Raw genomic sequence first — 20527 nt, 5'->3', positions numbered from 1 at the left:
CCCTCCGTCCCTGCTGTACACTAAGGAAAGGCTAGCAAACGGCCTGTCCGCTGGCAAAATACCAAATGATACCACAGACACTGCCATTGCTACTGCAAGGTTTTCAGGCACTGAAGCAGCTGCAGCGACTGGGTTTGGGTTTTTTTGGTTTTTTTGTTTTTGTTTTTGTTTTTGAGCCGAGGCTTAGAGTCAGCTAAAGAAATTACCTAAAGCTTAAATAACAAATGATCACAGAAGCTATCTTCTATATATCTTCTTTAAAAGAGAAAAACCGACTAAATATAATAATAATAACAACAATAATAATAATAATAATATTTTTTAAAGAACCAAAAGAATGTCTCTCATCTCATTTCTGGACAGCCATAAAGCTACAGACCTGCTCAGAGCATGCTGTCCCATTTTCTGAAAAAAAAAAAAACCAGTAAGATGAAACAGGAGGTAGGAGATGCCTTAGAACTTCCTCCCCAGGGACTGTCCTTCTGGCAGACCAGGGAAGCAATCAGAACAGACCCCTCATTTGCATAGCCACTGAAAAGCTAAAGGGAATCTTAGTTCAAGAGCTTGCTTTTACCTTGGCTTCATAACCATTGACAACTTCAGCTTTATCTGTCCTCCAGCCCCAGAATCCGGATTTAGTTCTGACAAAAGTGAACACCACAAAAATTTCCACATGCACAGAGGTCACCCCTGCAGCCCTTACAGGCCACCCCCGCCCCCGACATTAGTGAAGGACACTTGGAAATCGTGGTCCCACTGTCCACAAAAAACGATGCGACCAGTGACAGATGGCTTAGACATCCCCTCCCCCTCCCACAGTTATCAGTGTGCTGCACTCCAGGCAAAGAGAGCATCCACTCTTGGCTTCTGTTCAGGACCTGCCAGCACAGGGGGGAAAAGGTCATGTCATCTGTTGGACGGCTGTCCTAAATAAGTGAGTGAAGATGGCCCGTGTCCAAGGTCTTGCTTGCATGTATCTGGGTCATCTACTGCAAGCAAGGGCACAAGAGCCTCTCCTCCATCCAGGAATTCTCAGAACTGTGAACACACAGCTCCCTGCCCGCCTCTGGCAGAAAGGCAGGTGGAGTCTGAACCCATAACAATGTTGAGAGGCTAGGGAAGGCCATTAAAGCTTTCAAAATGGCCGGAGAATCACATGTTCATTGTCAGGTATAGCAAGGAGGGAGGACATGAAGAGTGGCTTTTCAACTCAGTCGCTGATGGGTGACTTTTGAGGCAGCCCGGGTTGCAGCTACACCTGTAGCATGGGCTATGTGCTTAGAAAGCCATTTCATCAGGGCTATACACTTCTAGGGGAAAGTGTATTCAGGATCAGAGGACAGCCTCTAAGTTCTGATTAGTTTCTTTTGTTTAAAGACGGGATCTTGCTATATGGGCCAGACTGCCTCTAACCTGTAAGCCTCTTGCCTCCAAGTGCTGGAGTTACAGGCAAGAGCTTCCTGCCACTCCTGGGTGTGACTGCTTTTCAGAGCAGCTTGCCCTGGGAGGAGCCCATCTGCCCGGCCTTTGTCACCCTAGCTTTGCCTGGCACTGTGTAGAGCTGCCACCCGTCTGCCCTTTGCTCTGTCTTGTCACAGAGGAAGCTCAGAGGATGGTGGCAGGCTAGCCAGCTGACAAGAGCAGAATGCAGTTTGTAAAATGTTTATTTCCATAACATAAATTCCATAGAAAGGAATTTCTAGTGGGATTCCGGTAAGTCAAATCAGGCAACACACTGAGTCTTATAGATTGGTTTGAGCCCATCATAAAAGGAAGACCCATGGGTGTTAATTTTCCTCTTGGGTGAACATGACCCCACACAGCAAGAGATAGAGTCCTAAAGGGACTCTGGCAAAGGCTGGCTACTCTAGCTTACACTGTTCAAACAAGAACAGGGCACTGGGACTGCACTCCTGACTAGCAGGTCACAGCCCTTGCTGCCACCAGTGACTAAAACCCCAGATGCACCCGGGGTTAACTCCATTTCATGTTGCACTAGTGCTAGGCAGACATGCCCATTCCTCGGCTGTTGTCATTTGCTCTCACACATCGCCATCTCTGCTCCTGCTGTTCTTGGCTGCCCGGCTCTGACAGCATCTGAGCTGGGAAGCTCAGCCTCCACTATGTTAAACCCAGCTGTGACTCCCTGAGCCTCTGTCAGCTCTGTGTGCACCAAGCATCTGAAGACCACAGGACACCCAGCTTCCTTCTGCCTGTCCCATCTGAGACCAGCACACCAAAGGCCACGTAGCAGGCGCTGTGACTCAATATCATGAAGTTTAAAGGTGGCTCTCAAGTGGCAGGGATGTTGTTCTTGCTGCATAGCATTCAGGAAAAGGGTAAAAACCAAAGTTCGGCCAGTTACATACCGTCCCCCGAAACTCATCAGGGAGGGTAGTGCTTTATAAGCATCGAATCATCCCGTATAGGCACTGGAAAAGGATGACAGTAACCATTACAACATGGCAAAGAACCTCGGAGAGAGCCTCTGCTGAAACTGATCAGTCATGTGTCTTTGAATCTGCAAACCTCGTACTCAGGAGCGGCTCCAATCTCTATTTATTCCCACGTTCACTGATCACATATGAACATCATTAAAACAAAGCAAAAAAAAAAAAAAAACCCAGCTGTCTTTCAGCACCCCCGCCTCGGCCTACTGTCAGCTTCAGGAAAGTCAGCTGGAGCTGGCTGTCTGAAAACCCTGTGACCCCGCGAATACACAATGTACCTTCGTCCTCGGTACACAGGGCCACACTCTTGTTTCCCATCTGCACTTGGTGGACTAAGGCCAGGAGTTGCCACACACCCTGGATAGGCTCCACTTCACAGCAAACAATGGCTCTAACAATGCCCGAGGAGTGACCCAGCGCCTCCTCTCATCTAGGGCCTCTGAGGGCCCGCCCTGCCTGTGAGGCTCATGCTGAAACCTAAAGCCATCAGGCCAAGAGCCTGCAGAGGACCCCATAGCTGGCCCCTAAGCCTCAGTGTCACTAGCCACTAGGCTGGCAAGAGGACTTCCTTCAGAATCCAGTTCCTGTTCCTACTTCTGAAGCAGAAACAGCCCCAAGATGTGACACGGGCTGCATGTCCTAGTCCCTGTCAGACACCTGCCTTTGTGGCTTTCCTGACCAAAAAGAAAAGGGCCATTATGTTTTAGAATTGACTACAGAGATGTCTCTGAGTTTTCTTCACCAATTTTATTGGTGAAAACAAGGTTAAAGAGATCAATCAGTTAGCACACTCGTGGAGAAAAGAAGGCCTGGATCCAGGAACAAGGACCAGATGAGCTCAGGCGACACTGACTCACAGGCAGCAGACGTGACATCCTAGGCCAACTCTAGAGATGCTGCAGACACCCTCAGTTCACTGAACTCCATGGTAGAGAGAGAGATGGCAGGTTCTACTTCCTTCCTGGTCAGGGTGCCCCTGCCCTGCCCAGCACACCGCACAGGATGGGCTGTGCCAGTGGACGCCTACGGATGGCGTCTCATTGGTCTCCGGAGAGCTCCCAGTGCCTCCTAGGACCTGGAAAGAACTGAGCAGCCTTCAGGTGCTTCTTCCCCACTGTTGCCTCACAGGCGGGGGTTGGGGCGACAATATGTTATGTTAAGTATAAATCTGACTGCCTAGCATCAACACAATTCCAGTCAACTCTAGCTTCAGGAAACTGTTATGTTAAGTATAAATCTGACTGCCTAGCATCAACACAATTCCAGTCAACTCTAGCTTCAGGAAACTCCAAGTTCCACATTTTGGGATGAAGGAGTGTTGTGCATCCCAAACTATCAAAACATAAAAAGACCCAGGGAGCCCAGAAGAAGGGGCCCACAGAAGCACGCAGGGATGAGACTTAGACACCGTGCCACAGAGATGCCGTGCACAGCACATCAATTATGATGCCTATTTGATTAGCCCTGGAGAGCACTCTTAAAACCGACTAGCATTTCGCCGTATTAGAGAAGTCCCAACCCAGCCATAACTTCCCATTACTGCAACCCTGTCGTTTATGAAAGCAGTCCCCAGACGAGATGGTGGCCGGGAATCCAGTCCATACCTCTCAAAGGCAACGTTCTTAGTATCCAGGCTGGTGTTGATGACTGGGCTTGTCAGCCGCCTCTCCACCTCCCTGCTTTTTGGCTTCATCAGGTCCAGGGTGAGGCGCTCCATTTCTTGGGAAAGATCGAAGTGTTCGGTGGTGACCACGCGGTCATCGTGGTTGACCTCCATCAGCTCCGCCCAGTTGTCTGTTAGGGAGAGGTTGGGTGTGAGGCAGCTGGCTGCATGGAGGCCTCCCCTCCCCTCCCCCACTCCACCCCCACTGAACCTCACCTCGGAGGTTACCAATTACTGACTGACTCGGCTTGCACAGAGCTCCTCTGGCCAGCACTCTACGACTCACCAGAGACCCTGGAGCATCTTCCCCAAAATGGAGATTTTAAAACCAATATTCCTTCCTTATTAGCAATGCATTTCACCTATGACCTTTACAGAGCACTGCTATGGCGTTAATGTAAATGATCTACTAGGCACACGGGTGAGCACTGTGGCATCTCCCTTCACTACAGAACCACGCCCAATCACAAAGGGAATGCCGAGCTACACGGGACAGAAGGTGGTATTTCACGTGTGACAGACAACTGGTGTTCAGTAATGAATGAGCAGGAAACTAGCCAATCTCCAAAATAAGAGGGATGAAGAACTGAATACTTACAGTAACCACCAAGACCAAATATCAAACAGACGAAGAATAAAATACAAATATATTTTACTGGTTCAAATGTAGCATGCAGCTAGACAGGGGAGCGCACACCTTTAACTTCAGTGTCGAGAGGCAGAGGCCAGCCTGTTCTACAAGGAGAGGCAAGGGCCAACCTGGGCAACCTAGTGAGACCTGTCTCAGTAACAACAAGAAGAGATTCCTACAATCGCTTGCTTACCTCCTCCCTTAAATATGAAGCTCCGCCTCCCTCTGATCCAGCTCATGTTTTCAAACCCCAGCAAGGTGATGTCTACACGCAGCTTGGCGCCACTCTTCCATATGCGACAGACATCGTTGGGGCATATTCTAGACACCAAGGGCACTGGAGGAGAGAGGTAGGTGTATGACCGAGAAGAACACAAGGGCCCAGCAGGACTCTGGGGACCAGGGACTCAGGACTCTGACTTTAGCAAAGAGGGCAGAGTCGGTATACAATCCCAGTGGCGCACACAACTGGACCACTCCCTTCCGGCTCCTAAAGGACCTCATCCTGGCAGCAGAACCGGGAGCTGGGCACGGTGGTGCAGGCCTGCACCCCAACACTCAGAGGCTGGGGAAGGAGTTCTATTTTGAGGCCAGCATGGGCCACAGTAGCAAGACAACCTAGTAAGACCAATTTAAACTAAACAATGTTCTAAGAGGTGAGAGTCATAGCCCAGTGGTGGGTCACTCGTATGTACCTGGTTCCATCTTGGTACCACAGACAGACAGACAGACAGACAGGCAGGCAGGCAGGCAGACAAGCAATAGGAAGGCTAGAGCTATAGCTCAGTGGGGCTCAAGTCCTAACATTAAAAACATAATGAAAAACAAAGAAAACTCAGCCTTTTCCTCTAGGATGTCAGAGAAAACAGTACAGAGATTTCCCATCAGCCTCCCAAGGCCTGGACTGACCCTCCAGGGCTGGGGCTGTGTCCATCTGGCCTTCTCAGATCCCACGTCTACTACTGTTGCTATGTGGTCACAGCTCCCATAGTACAGTCGCCATTAAAAATATATCAAGGATCTAAAATCTGTTCTTTATCAGGGCTGGAGAGATGGCTCAGGGGTTAAGAGCACTAACTGCTCTTCCAGAGGCTCTGAGTTCAATTCCCAGCAACTACATGGTGGCTCACAACCATCTGTAATAGGATCTGATGCCTGCCTTCTTCTGGTGTAGACAGCTACAGTGTACTCATTAAAATAAGTAAATAAATAAGTAAATCTTAAAAAAACAATCTGCTCTTTATCAAAACTGGAAATCAGAGTGAGGTGAAAAGCTAAAAAAAACAAGTGTTAGCTCTAGCCTTCCTATAAATTTTCTATGAAAATTTATATCATCAATTGCCTTACAGGGGCTGGAGAGATGGCTCAGGGGTTAAGAGCACTGACTGCTCTTCCAGAGGTCCTGAGTTCAATTCCCTGCAACCACATGGTGGCTCACAACCATCTGTAATGGGATCTGATGCCTTCTCCTGGTGTGTCTAAGGACAGCTACAGTGTACTTATATGTAATAAAAAAATACATCTTTTTAAAAAAATTGTACTATAGAACATTTTAGAGAAAGACATGTATTTTGTAGAAACTTAAATTAAGAAAAGAAAAATCAGAAAGAGAACAATTCCACTCTGTCTCATTTTTCCCAGAATAACAAGTTTGAAAGAATCAAGAGAAACACCTTAAGTAACAAACCGTGGTAAGTCATTTCAAACGGACCTGGCAGTCAGGGGGTCCGAGCTTCCTAGCTACATGGGGAGCTGAGGCAGGAAGGCCCTTCAGTCCAGGTGCCCAGAGGCCACAATGAGACCCTGCTTCTTAAGGAAGCTGCAAGTGTGGGCACGCACCTGTCGTCTTAGCACGGAGGGTGGGAGGACTGGCTGTGGCCAGGATGGGCTACCCAGAGTAGAAAGCCTGGCAGGGCTATACCAGCCCGACCCCACTCACCCTGAAAAATCACGAAAGGCAATCAAACTAACAATGTGGGTGTCTGGGACACTCAATGTGAGGTGGAAACACGGGTGTCTGGATGCTAGCACTGCATGTTCAGGGCCAAACGAACAACACTCAGCAAGACAGACCAGAGACTAAATGGGAATGCAGGGCATCAACCAGATGTGGATTAAAACACACAGACCCACATCACACACATGCACGAGAACACACACATACACACACGCCTGCACCGACACACGCACACACACTGCACCACACACACAGACCCACATCTCTCTCACACACACACACACGCACACACACCCAGACCCACATCACGCACACACACCCAGACCCACATCACACACACACACACACGCACACACGCATATACTGCTTTTACAACGGAAGATAAACCTATGGAGACTATGCGAATTTGAGAACAAATAAATCCCAGGCCCATGGTCACTCACCCCAGCTGGTGAACTCCCACTTCATCTGCACATAGAAATCCGGGGCCTGAAGGGCAGACAGAAGGTTATGAGGGGTGAACCATAGCACTACCAACTCAGCAAGCGTCGCATGGCTAATGTGCGTCTTAAACAATTACGGGAGGGATGAGAAATGCAAAGAGACAGTGTAGGAATACACTAAGACAGATATTTTACATTTGATGAGTTATTTATCCTGGTGAAAATACTATCGGGCAGCTACATGGTTCCGTGGGCAAAGGTGTTAGCAGCCAGGCCTGACAACCCAGGTTTGCTCCCTAGGACCCATACCGTGGAAGGAGAGAACCAACTTCCACAAGATGTCCTCTGATGCCTACATTTATGCTGTGGTAAACATGCCATCACCGCGATCCAAATAAATAGGTCATCTTTAAAAAGAAAAAAGTTAACAGGAAAGTGACTGGGTCGGAAATGGAACCTTACTGGGGTCTCTGGGCTGCAAGCATTAAGAGAGTTAAAGCTGCCATATGATGTGGGTAATGTCCAAGGTCAACAGAAGGAAGGCAGTTCCCTGTCTTCTGCGGGGAACATGACTGTAAGCGGCTGGGTGTGCTAGGCTGGGTGTGCTAGGAAGTGCTGCCCGCTAACGAAGGGCCAAGCATACAAACATGAAACGGGAGGCCAGCCGTCCCTTCCACAGGAACTGGGCTCTCACTCTGCTTAACCAATGGCCCAGCTTCCTCTTAAACTTTTAGAATTTGGCTTTCTGAGATTTCACACCACCGCAACATCCTTGTTTAGGATTTTTTTTTCTTTCTTGTCTCTCATTAATTTCTTACATAAGGCTCTTGAACAGCTACTTAAGAAAGCCAACCGACTGTCCAAAAAAGAGAGACATGGGTGTGTGTGTGTGCGTGCGCGCGTGGGCAGTGTTGCATGCCTTTAGTCCCAGCACTTGGGAGAGAGTTCGAGGCCAGCCTCATCTACAGATCTACAGAGTAAGTTCCAGGACAGCCGGGGCTACATAGTGAGACCCTGTCTGAGAAAGGGGAGGGGGAGGCAGTAGGGAGAGAGGTGGGATTATATAGAGAATTGCTTCCCTTTTCACCTTTACCCCCGAAGCTTTGCATTCATTTTTGTCTCTGCACGGGGCAGAAGGCAAGGAAATCTACCCTGAGTGAAACCAATCAAGATTTTACTATTGGCAAACTCACCCGCCAAGCGATAGCTAGCTGGTAAGGAAGGAATGCTAACATATGTTCTAAGGAGACATTATTGGAACGTACAATCATCAACAGAGTTTCTGGTGCCACAATAAAACGATCTGGGGCTGGCGAGATGGCTCAGCGGGTAAGAGCACTGACTGCTTTTCTGAAGGTCCTGAGTTCAAATCCCAGCAACCACATGGTGGTTCACAACCACCCATAATAAGATCTGACACCCTCTTCTGGTGCACCTGACGACAGCTACAGTGTACCTATGTATAATAATAAATAAAATCTTTAAAAAAAAAAAAAAGAGACAACTTTAAAAAATAAAATAAAAAATAAAACGATCTGGACATCGTCTAACCCTTGAAGCATCAGATATAAATCAATGCAATCCACTTCTGAGGATCAATACAGGTTTTTAAAAAATCCTTTACACTGGATCTTAATTCTTCCTTGTCAACATAGACAGCTGAAGGCTGGTGACATACGTCATTCAGCACATACACTACCTGCCCAGCCATGCCAGAAGCTCTGACTGCCATCCCAGCACTGCCTGAAGCAGGCATGGCAGCACACTGGTGACCTGCCTGGCCTTTGGACATGGAACTGGGAGGACCGGAAGCTCAAGGGCATCGTCGGATGGCTGAACACCCTGGGCTACAGGGGACACTGTCTCAGAGGGAGAAGAAAAAGCTCAAATGACTGGCTCCGCTGATGGGGACACAGGTGAGAGGAGAGCCATGGGTCTTCTGCATGGGACAAACATGCAAACAGGCACGTTCTTAAGACAACTTGGTGGGACATTTCACTGAGGTTACCTGGGAAATTGAGAATCTCCACGGGATTTCCCTGAAGCATCACACACAGTGCTTGGACAGCGACTGCCCGGCGCTTTATTTACAGCCGAGTTCTTCCCTCTCTCCACACTGACCTAACTAGTATCGCTAGGAAGCTGCTCTGGGAAAGTCACTTCCGTGCTTAAGCTGGAATCCCAGGGTGATGAACCGGACCCTCCACTGTCACCGTGGGCACACCACCTGTGCTCCGGGGCGGTCCCTTCAAATGGCAGAGAGCCATCATCCCAAACAACCCTGGAGCCTAGGAGTCACTGCTTTTAAAGAAAGACCTCTCACCCCGAGATTCACAAGACAGATGATGTCCCTAAAGCCACTAACTGCCAAGGAATTAGGGAAATGGACTAGAAGCCGCAGAATACTAATGGCTATGAGTGGCCAGAGTGGTAAGGAGACATGGTACAGCCCTGGGCCCGTCGCTGCTCCCGTGTGATCACCTCAGCACAGGGCTCTGCTAAGGACACAGGGCCCTAGGCAAATTGTGTTGGACATGCACTGTCCCTCAAGCTTGAATATCAAAGTGGCACCGAGAAAGGCAAGCATCGAGCCCCAGAGACATAACTTGTAGGAGGCCCCGCATGCCAACGAGACAAGAGGAAGTTGGTAATACTTGGCGGTGGAGTGCCACGTTCACTATTCTGACGACTTAAGGAACCTTGACACTCAAGGCTGTGGAGCTGTCTCCAGAGATCGTGGCAGTGTTTGGCTCAGAGATCGGCGTGGCCGGTCTTTTGGCTAGCTACCTCGAGGATTTTGTGTAGCAGCTCGGGTACACCTTCCAGGGCCATGGACGTGTTGTGGTAGTCTCGGTGCTGCAGGACGGTGTACACCATCTCGGGATCACCCGTGCTCACAGCTTCGTGTAAAACTAGAAAACAAAAGGGTGGGACAGAATCACGAAGCATCCTCACGCACTCTGACACATCCCAACATGAAAAGCCATAGGGGTAGCTCGGGGTTGCCCAAAGGCCAGGACACACCTAAGACGGGCAGAGCACTGAGGCTGGGTCTATGGACGGCTGCTGCTAACTCTCACTCCACTAAAGAAAACTCGGCCCGCTTACTAGCCTGAAACTGACCCCTCCTGCACTCACACCGCCTCGCCTACAGGTAGTTCTGGAGGCAGGACTCACACGCACAAGAGTCCTTGCTTGGTCTACATGAAACTACTGTTTCGTGAGGGTATGCAAACAGCAAAAACCAAGATTTCACCAGAAGGGGCACTTTTGGCACTCAGATCTTTGATTTCAGTTGGCCTCAGTTGTGTTCCCACCATACTCCCAGGGTCAAACCAGCTTTGCTCCTAGATGTTGGGCAGGACCACTTCTGGGAGAGGAGTCACCCTCTACTGAGGGTTCGGGACAGGGAGACCAGTATCCTGGCTTCATCTTGTCATCCCTGCCCCTTGCCCTGAGAGCACCACTGAAGACTCATCGTCTTCAGCCAGAGACACTGAAACTGATGCGTGGGTGACAAGGATACTTGCCTGTCCATCCCTGGCCGTTCTCTTTGGTCACATCTGCTTTATGGCGCAGCAAGACTCGAGCAGATTCCAGATGCCCCAGAGAAACTGCAAGATGCAGTAATGTCCGACCCCGGGGGTCCAAGGCCTCTGCATTCTGTGAAGCAAACACTGGCGTCACACACTGGATATAAAGAGCATGAAAGAGCACTGCCAACCCCTAGGAGGTGCAGAAAAAAACAGAACACCCTATGGCTACACTCCAGCAACAGACAGGCAGGGCGAGCGCGAACTCGGGACGGAAACAAAGGAGACTCACGGGGTTCTCCAGGTTCTCACACAGTCTGGCTTTGAGCTCCTCCTGCCTCCACCCGCCAGGTCCTGGGAATCCAGGAGGACACCACCAACTGTGCCCAAGTTCCTTTTTTGCTTTAATTTTTTAAACAATGAGTTCCTTTTTCTATAAAGTTACTCACCTAACAGACAGACAAGACTGCCAGCCTCATGGCCTCCAATGCAAACCGGTGAGCCTCCCCCCCACCCCATTCAAATAGGAGCTTTCCTGGTGCAACTGCCCTGAGCTACAGATGCTGGGGACTTCTCTGAGCCAGCTCAGCACTCACATTCAAGGACAGATGGCCTGGTAGGCAACCCTGAGAGCTCAGATGAGAACTTGGGCCAGGGCAAGCCTGTATTCCCCATTGGACTTATTACAAAGGCCTTCTCTCTCTCTCTCATATGTATGTGTGTGCTCTCTCTCTCTCTCATATGTATGTGTGTGTGTGTGTATGCTGAATTCCAGATGCCCAGGAGTAGCAGCAGAGGACACAGCAGCCGCAGGCCTCACTGAGCGGGAGTGAGACCTGTCGGACACGCCCGTGAACTCGCGTGTGCAGGAATCAGAGAGGACACACATCATTTCTCAACATACACTGGGTCTGAGGTCCTCCCTCTTCCCCTTGGCTCCCCAGAGAGAAGTGGCCCAGTCTGATGGTGTATCAATGTCTCAGCACTGCCTGTGCTGCACAACTGCAAGTTCTTCCAAGGACACGGTGAACAGGAGTCTTTCTGAATGCCAGCAGGTCCTTGGGAAAGAAAGGTGCTTTGCCTTGAGAGTTGTTTAGGTACAAACCATAGTCTTCAAACAATCGCCTCACAGGCCTGAGGAAGGAAGCTGAGCGGGACAGGAGGGGGGGCAGGGGGGTTAACGGCCACCATCTGACAGTTATGCAACCTCCCATTCTGCTAAAGTTATATCACAGTTATTGCACAACACAGATAAGAACTGTTATCGAGGAAAAGACGCAGGCAGCAGCATGCCTGCGGGGCATGAGTCCCTGAGCCCGTCCCAGGCCCCAGCACTCTCCCCACTGCTAAAATAGGGTACCCTCTTCCCCTAGGGGATAGGTCCCAGGAGTCCTTGGGAAGGCCTGAAACTAAGTTTTTTTTTTTTAAGATTATTTATTTATTTATTTATTTAATGTATGAGTACACTGTAGCTGTATAGATAGTTGTGAGCCATTATGTGGTTGCTGGGATTTGCTCACCAGCCCCGAAACTAAGTTCTGAACGGCATAAATATACCATGCTTTTCCTACATACACATTCATACAATAAGATCAAGAATTGTCACCCAGGGGCTGGTGAGATGGCTCAGTGGGTAAGAACACCTGACTGCTCTTCCGAAGGTCCAGAGTTCAAATCCCAGCAACCACATGGTGGCTCACAACCATCCGTAACGAGATCTGGCGCCCTCTTCTGGAGTGTCTGAAGACAGCTACAGTGTACTTACATATAATAAATAAATAAATCTTAAAAAAAAAAAAAAAAGAATTGTCACCCAGCAGGACAGCCCGTATCATTAATCCCAGCACCCTGAAGGCAGGGCCATATGAATCTCTCTGAGTTTAAGGCCAGCCTGATCTACATGGTCATTTCCAGATCAGCCAGGGCTACATAGTGAGACTCCGTTTAAAGAATTAATTAACTAAGCCTTTTCATCTTTGCACTGCAAGGACTAAAGTTAGCGTCCCCGTGGGCACAGCCCAGCTGCCAACATCACCTCGTACCTAGGGGACATGAGGTAAACTCAAGATCATGTGAGCAGACACTGTGGTGCGAGTGCCATGTGCAGATCTGATCCACACAGCGGCTGCTCAGTGACTGGCGGGCAGCAGTACACAGTGTGGGCTTGCTGGACAAGGATGGCTCATGTCACCGCAGAACAGAGCAGTCAGTAGGGATGTCACCCCCCTACGCTGAGCAACACACAACTGGGAACGGACAAGTTCTCTCTGGAATTTCCCACTTGGTAGTTGCAGGCTGTGGCTGACCAATCATGGGTGACCCTCTAGTTTTGCTTCTGTTGCTGTGATAAAATACCCTGAAAAAACGAGCAGTCTGGTGCCAGGCAGTGGCAGGGGCTTATCTGGCTCACAACTCCAGGGTACTAGCCATTGCTTTGGGTAAATCATAAAAGGCGGGAGTTTTAAGGCGGCTGCTCACATCACATCCACAGCTAAGAGCAGAGAAAAAAACATACAGGCATGCTGGCTTACCAGATCTCAGCTTGCTTTCTCCTTTCTCAACTGTTTCAGAACCCACTTCAAAGGGGATGGAGCCGCTCACAGTGGGTTGAGTCTTCCCACATCAATGAAACCAATTAAGACAACCCCTCACAGACATGTCCACTGGCCAACCCAATGCTGACAATCCCTAGAATCCAGTTGATTCTATAGTGGGTCAAGTTGACATAAAGGAAAGTCTTGAATAGGGGAGACCGCTCTACAATTGTGTCTCCACATACGGTCCACGCCACCTCTCAGGGTTTCCCAGACTTCAAGGGTATGGCTTGCCCATTGCACCAAAGAGACTGAAACTAGAAAAATAGGGTCTAAGTATTATATTTCTTAGCTTCTGCCATCCTGTTCTCTTAACGCTGAGGCTGCAGCCAACACTCCACCTCCCGGGAGACCAATTCTTAGACTGATGCGAACACAAAACCCCAGCTCACTATGTACTTGCTTTCCTCTGTTCTGACCTACAGGAAGAAAGATGCATGAGCGTCACGTTTCTTGCACAGCTGCTGAGGACTCTTTTAAGAGCCTCCTTCTCTTCTACATTATGGTGACAGTGTGACTGAAAACCGTGGGGGAATAAAGGTCAGAGAGGAGATAAGGAACTTCCAAAGCAACGAAGCAGAGGGCCCTGGACACATTTACTGTACCCACAGATGCCTCGGTACACTGGCAAGAAAGAGGGACCTGGGTTTTTAAAACCAAGAGCTGTTCGAGTCAAGAATGAATGTGGGTGCAGAGGAGGCATGTCGGCGGCTGGAAGCTCTATCCACGCAAGCCTGACCTCCCGAGTGCTACCCCTGCAGCCCACGTACACTGAGACAAGCTAACACATGCACGCTGCTGCTGCTGCTGCTGCTGCTGCTGCAGAGGGCTCAAGTTTGGTTCCCACCACACACCAGGAAGCTCACAACCACCTCTAACTCTAGTCCCGGGGTGTCTGGTCTCTCTGCATACCTGCATGCACGTGGCGCACGCTCATACAGAAAGACACGAGATGACACGTGAATAAAAGCATCTCAACTCACATGTTACAGGATCAGACACACAGAACATCCCACGGAATCCACAGTCCCAGAGCTCGGGAGGCAGAGGCAGGCAGACCTCAGAGTTCGAGGCCGGCCTGGGCTACACAGTGAGTTCCAGGACAGTCCTGGGGTGCACGGAGAAACCCTGTCTCGAAATGAAACAAAAAAGTGCAACTGTTCTGAAAATTAGAAATCCTTCAAAAAGCTAATCAGAGTGGCCATATTATAAGCGAACAAGACATAGTCTACCTATGCAGAAGCATACCAGTTAGTGATAACAACGGAGAACTGATGGGTGCCACAGCACAGACCAATCTCAAAAGCAGCATGCTACACAGAAAAGGCCACGCCACATGAGTCTATTCCTGTGGCCTTTCCAGAGCAGACAGGTCTACCGAGACAGAACACACATTAGCTGTGGGGGACCAAAGGGATTGGGAGAAGGGAAAAAAGCGGATGCTAAGAATATATATAGATATGCTTTCCTTTCTTATTTATTATGTTTAAAAATAATTCAAATGCTTTTTTTAAAAAAGAATTTCAAGGGTTAACAGGTTAAAAACAAAAACCAAGCTTTGGATTTTGCCAGAAGTGGCTAAGTTGAGGCCAACAGACCAAGCCACTGATGGCAGAGACGGGTGGCACAGATGACATGTGGCATTTGGCAAGTGGGAGTCTTTAGATGATGAGGGGGGAGGGTGTATGGGCTGAGGCTCTTGTTAGGGTGATGGAAATGCCTGGAACTGACAAGGGGACAGACACACTGACACTACAGGCTAGACCACTTTACATGAAGAACATGCTGCTGTGACAAAGTACCGTGACTGCAGTGACTGCAATGACTGTGTTCATTTGGCTTATAGTCCCCACTGGGTTGTCTACTATAGTGGGCAATCGTGGCGGCCAGAGGGGGGGAAGCTGTAAGTTCACATCCCAGTGCCAAAAAAGAGGCAGGAGCAGAACAATCTCAAAGCCCGCCCCCAGTGACGCACTTCCTCCAGCAAGGCTGCACCACCTAACCCCCCACAAACACACTGCGAGCTTGGAACCAAGTGCTCAGAGTCCATTCATTCAACCCGCCACGGGGAGACTTACGGTATGTGCGTTTATTTGCAGCACACAGGACCTAATATAGCATCGATAAACTGCTTTATGGCTTGGGATGTTTCTTTGGTTCTCCTGAGCTCGGGTTTGCTCCCCGATAAAAATGAGCACCTCTCGGGGGTGGGGTGGGGGGAGGCCTCACCTGGCTCCGTGATTGCCGCCTCCTCGGTGAGCATCCGCCCACACCGTGCAGGTTCAGAGCTGTCACCCTTCCAGAGAGGTTTGCACAGCTCCGTGAGTTGCACACGGGCTCAGCACTGAGCTACCAGAGCTTAGAAAGCACGAGCTCTCAGAATTCAACAAACCCCTGGTCCTTGCTAGCTTGACTCTTGATTCCTCAGCCACGAGCTATTTCACATTAAAAGTTCCACTTTCCCTTTGAGTCTCGAATGAAGTCAGCGGACAATGCCACTGCTCTTGCACAAAGGCCTTCTTTACCACCCTGCCATCTTCCAGAGGCCAAGAATGGCTGGTCTTTGAGGGCGGTCTGCGGACAACCTGGGCGCTGACTCCAGCTGCCACAGTAGCTCCCGTGAGTTCTCAAGGCCCTGACACATGGCAGTCACTACCTCTGAGGTCTCCCAACAGACAACCCACTGTCTTCTCTCCTCCTCTCTCCGGCCACCCTGAGCCTCTGAGACTGGGGCTTCCACCTCAGGTCAGACAGGAAAAGGTATCCCCGAGGTGGCTTTGTGAGCTTGAGGTCCTGATGACCAAGGAGGTGCACCAGAGAGTCTCTGGGGGCTTCACCTCGGACGGCTCAGTGTGGGCCTTCAGGCAAAGGGCACTGACTAGAATGTGTGCCCAGAGACCTCGCCTGCCTGTCTGCCTGCCACAGGCTTCCACCAGGAGCCAGGGGCTCCTGCAGTGTGGAACGTTCTCTCCCCTTCCCTGCTACCATGCTTGCACTGCTGGCTCTTCGGGAAAGAGTGGACTGTCTGTCATCCTCCACAGATCCAGTGCTCCCTGCCTGCCACCCCCCACTGATCCAGTGCTCCCTGCCAGCCACCCTACACTGATCCAGTGCTCCCTGCCTGCCACTCCCCCACTGGTCCCAGCACTCCTTATGCTCAGTCCCACACACCTGCCATCACCGTTGCCTTCATCTCTGTAAGAGTTCATTCACTCCCCAGCATCAGTGTGAGGCCAATGGAGTTGGCCAGATGACAACTGGAACACAGACACCTTCAACTTCAAAGCCCCACTGAACATCTGAGCCGCGGGTTAAGAGGCACTCCAGTAAGTGACTGAAACACTCCCACAGTCAGCCATGTCACACCACCGCCCACCGGCTCCCAGCCACACTCGGAGCTGACAAGGGTTCAGTGTCCTGGTCTGGATAAACTCAACTCTTCTCGGGCTACCATAGGTATGGGAACAAAATAGAATGCTAGTGGGCCGCCAGCTTCAGGTCCCATTCATGAGATGGGAGGCTGAGGGGGCCGGCCGCCGACGCTCAGTGGCAGCGACAGAGCAAGGCCAATAGTGGCTTTACAGCTGAGAGGACGGGGATTCTTCGGTTTTAATTTTACAGCCAATTCCCAACTCCTATAGAAAAACCAGGACGTGAAGCTAAAATCCCTGGGTTCGGGGGCGCTGACGCTGCTTCTCGGTGGCATTGGGTCCATTTACTGTAGGCCAGAAGCTCAATCTACTGCAGTCCTTGGCTCCCCTGAAGTAGGGGCAAGCTCCCTGGATGATGAGCAGAGGTTAAGAAGGCAGGTCTGAGGCCAGCCTGGGCTCGTTGGTTGAAGACTTTAATTCTTAGCCAGGTTTAGTGGGACGCCCCTTCTGCAGAGGGGAGCAGGGGCTACATGTTGGAACCTTATCTTAAACACACACAGATACACACACACACACACAAAGCAGGGGCCGGGGAGGTGCCTTAGTGGGTAAAGAAAGTGTTTGCATCAGGTCCTGAAGTCAGACCCCCCCCCCAGTGCCCATGTAAAAGCCAGGCATGACATACACCTGTCACCCCAGCACTAGGGACACAGAATCAGGAGCATCCCAGGAGTCCACTGGCCAGCCGCTCTAGGGGAAATCATGAGCTGCGGGTTCAGTGATAAAGCTTGTCGAAAAAAGTAAGGTAGAGAAATGATTGAGGAAAACACCCCAACATCAACCTCTGGCCTCCCCGGCTCCCTCACAGGCAAACACAACCAGGAACACACACACATACACACATACACCCTACAAACACAAACCACACAGCCACACCACACCCACACATATGCACACAAACACAAATGCATACCAAGTAAGAGTAAATAAAAATACAAAATTTTGCTTTTCATTTCTCTTCTTTTTGTCTTTCTCTCCAGAGCGAGGGAAGCAGAAACAGAGACAGGATTCAGACAGAGCACAGCACCCCTCTCCAGTTTCAAATGATGGCTCAGGCACAGACAAAGCATGCAAGTGAGAGGCTCCTCAGGTCTCTAGGACAGGAAGCACAGCCACCTGACCTACCTCAGAGAGTCGGCAGAACTAAATCAAAGATCTCAGACCCATGAGCTCTCTCTCTCTCTCTCTCTCTCTCTCTCTCACACACACACACACACACACACACACAAAATTTAGACCTAAAAAAACAAACAAACAACCCTACAATTTTATAAGAAAAAAATATTTAGCAGAAGCTGGCCACACCGTCTTTTAATTCCAGCACTCAGAAGATTGACTGAGGCGGGAGGACAGCCATGAGTTCAAGGCTGGCCTAGACTACATAGTAAAGTTCCAGGCCACCCAAATTCACAGGTGATCATTCAACAAGGGCAAGCCACACACCCCCACACACAACTTAGCACTGGTACTGACCACTAAACTCAACTGCCTTCCGGTCGAAGAAGAAGGTGGCTATTTCTTAACCAATGGAGAATCTGAATGAACACACACTTCCTGCTGTGTTGCTTAAGGATATTCTAGCAATATGGATCATCTTGACCCCAAACCAGTCATATAATTTACAATATAATGAAAGTCCAAGATGCCCCTTATTCGAAATAGTGAAAAATTTCATAACTGTGACAACAGAGAGGAGGCAGCCCTACACTGCTGCTCCATCCCTGCTGAAGTTCGACTGTACGGTGATGACCAGCAAGATGTCCATGTCAAGGTCTACTCCCTAGACACAAGTGCTACACTGTCAAGAAACCCATTGTGTTAAATTAGGGCAGTGTCAAAACCAGAGGACCAGAGGATCAGCAAGTACGAGCATTCGCTCAACCTTGAAGTCAAGGGCAGCAGTGACCTTAAGTTTTCTCCCATAGAATCTACTGCAAGACTTTAATTCCCAAGCCCTGCCAAGCCTTGTCACCCCAGGACTGGGGAGGTTAAGAAGGGAGGCCACTGAGGAAGGTTGAGGCCAGCCTGGGCCACACAGATGACTTGCAGGCCACCTAGATGTACACAGTGACACCCTGTCTCAAAATTAAAAGATTTTAATTCCCAAATTTTAATTCCAAACGTCCTCAAGATTTGTCATGGCCAAAGACAGAAGAATGTCCCTGGGTACCTTTATCGCCATTTTCAGGAAATGGTGACAGGGTCACAGCTGAGATCTTGACCAAGATGTGCCTCTTACTTTTGCAGACAGCTCTTCCTCCTCAGTGAGGAGAAAGCTGCTTACAGAACTCAGGCCTGAAGCCCGTGGTGTGACGACAACAAACCTTCCTATCAAATGGGATTTAACCTCGTGACTCTGTACTTTCAGCGGTGCTCGGGATTCGAACCACTGTGTACAGCAGAACCGGTGCCAAGGCTGGATGGAACCAGAACCGGGAGCTCTTCCACGTCCTAGCCCTGGGCTATATACCTGCTTCAATTCCTTTTTCTGCATTTTTTTTTTTCATTTTTATTTTGAGACAGAGTCAAACTTGCCCAGACTGGCCTTGAACTTGTCATTCTCTTGCCTCAGCCTCCACTACAGCTGTGGGACACCAAGTCCAGTCAAAACTGGTTACTGCTTCTTTGAAATGTCCAGAGTGGGCCTTGAGGATAGGCAGAAGAGCTTCTTGCTTAGATTCTAGAGAAGGCCTCTGAGCTGTGTGTGTGATGCAAAGAGTTATATCAGCAGGTATACTGGGATGCCTGAATCATCCTCTCTGGGGGCATGTGTCATATCTCTTTAAATCCTAAGTCGTTACTGTGCCATCTAATTAAGAACAATGACTCTTACAAAGCCATCTTCTGTCTGGACTACCCTCTCCTGCCCCACACACACCTGAGGATGAATCCCAGGGCCTCCCACACAACACACAAATGTTGGGGCCACTGCGCTGCACACAGTCTCATCCTTTCTTATTTATTTTCGGACAGATCCTCACCAAGTTGCCCAGGCTAGCCTTCAAATCTTCCTGCTTCAACTTCCAGGGTGTCTTGGGTTACCCGTGTACACCCGCCGTGGAATCCTTTTTTTAAATGCGACTTCTGACTTCCCATGCTGCCCATACAACTAAAAATATATATATGGCAAGCTGCAAAACCAACACTTAGAACCGTTCCAACAGCGCTGTGATGTGGGGCTAGCCCAATGTTTACCAATCAAAAGAACCAAGGGTTCGCAACAATTACTGAGTCAGCGGTTAAGTCATTCAAAAGCAAGGCTCTGACACACTGGCTAAGCTGAATGAATGAAGCCAAACCATAACAATTATGGCAGATTTCGGGAGTAATTATAAATCCTTATCTCATTTGCTACAGGCTAGAGAGCAACTCAGGGCACCTGTACCTAATGAAATGACTGCAGTGCCATTAATGGCAGGTGTCTCATTCCTGGTGGGTGGCTCTGCCTTTCAGGAGGCTACCCCTCCCCCATGTTAGGGGCCAGCCTGGGCTACACAGTGAGACCCTGTCTCAAGCAAAAAGGACAAAAAAACCAAGAAACCCAAACAAATGAAATAAGAATTCATATTAATGCAAAGATTCTCCACCAAGGCTCTACTAACATTGGGAGTCTGGTAACACTCAGTGGTGGGTAGGTGGCTGCCTTGAACACTGTAGGGCACAGAGAGGTCGCTGGTCTCTCCCCAACTCCATGCCAACAGCACCCACCTCTCAAGTCAACCCAACCCAAAACATCTCGTCTCCTTGCACTGCCAAATATTCACTATCATCTTCATCTGAGAACCACTGATTTACAGAGGTGGGGGGAAAAAAAAGCACTTCAGA

General features: G+C 49.6%; 1 protein-coding gene across 2 annotated transcripts in view; it reads right to left on the bottom strand.

Moving 5' to 3' along the window:
• The window catches only part of Ankrd13a (ankyrin repeat domain 13A), a 31422-nt gene that overhangs the window by 9665 nt on the left and 1230 nt on the right, over positions 1-20527 (bottom strand). For both annotated transcript variants that reach the window (XM_021163137.1, XM_021163136.2), the window contains exons 2-7: positions 10675-10807; positions 9932-10056; positions 7145-7190; positions 4938-5081; positions 4055-4244; positions 575-641 (exon numbers count right to left, since the gene is read on the bottom strand). In XM_021163137.1, the coding sequence (XP_021018796.1) occupies positions 575-641; positions 4055-4244; positions 4938-5081; positions 7145-7190; positions 9932-10056; positions 10675-10807 (705 nt within the window). The remainder of the gene's footprint in view (positions 1-574; positions 642-4054; positions 4245-4937; positions 5082-7144; positions 7191-9931; positions 10057-10674; positions 10808-20527) is intronic.

Source organism: Mus caroli, chromosome 5 (assembly GCF_900094665.2).
Source record: "Mus caroli chromosome 5, CAROLI_EIJ_v1.1, whole genome shotgun sequence".
In the NCBI taxonomy this organism is placed as follows: domain Eukaryota; kingdom Metazoa; phylum Chordata; class Mammalia; order Rodentia; family Muridae; genus Mus; species Mus caroli.
Note: the sequence above shows the minus strand (reverse complement) of the source record. Positions and strands in the feature narration are given on the sequence as shown.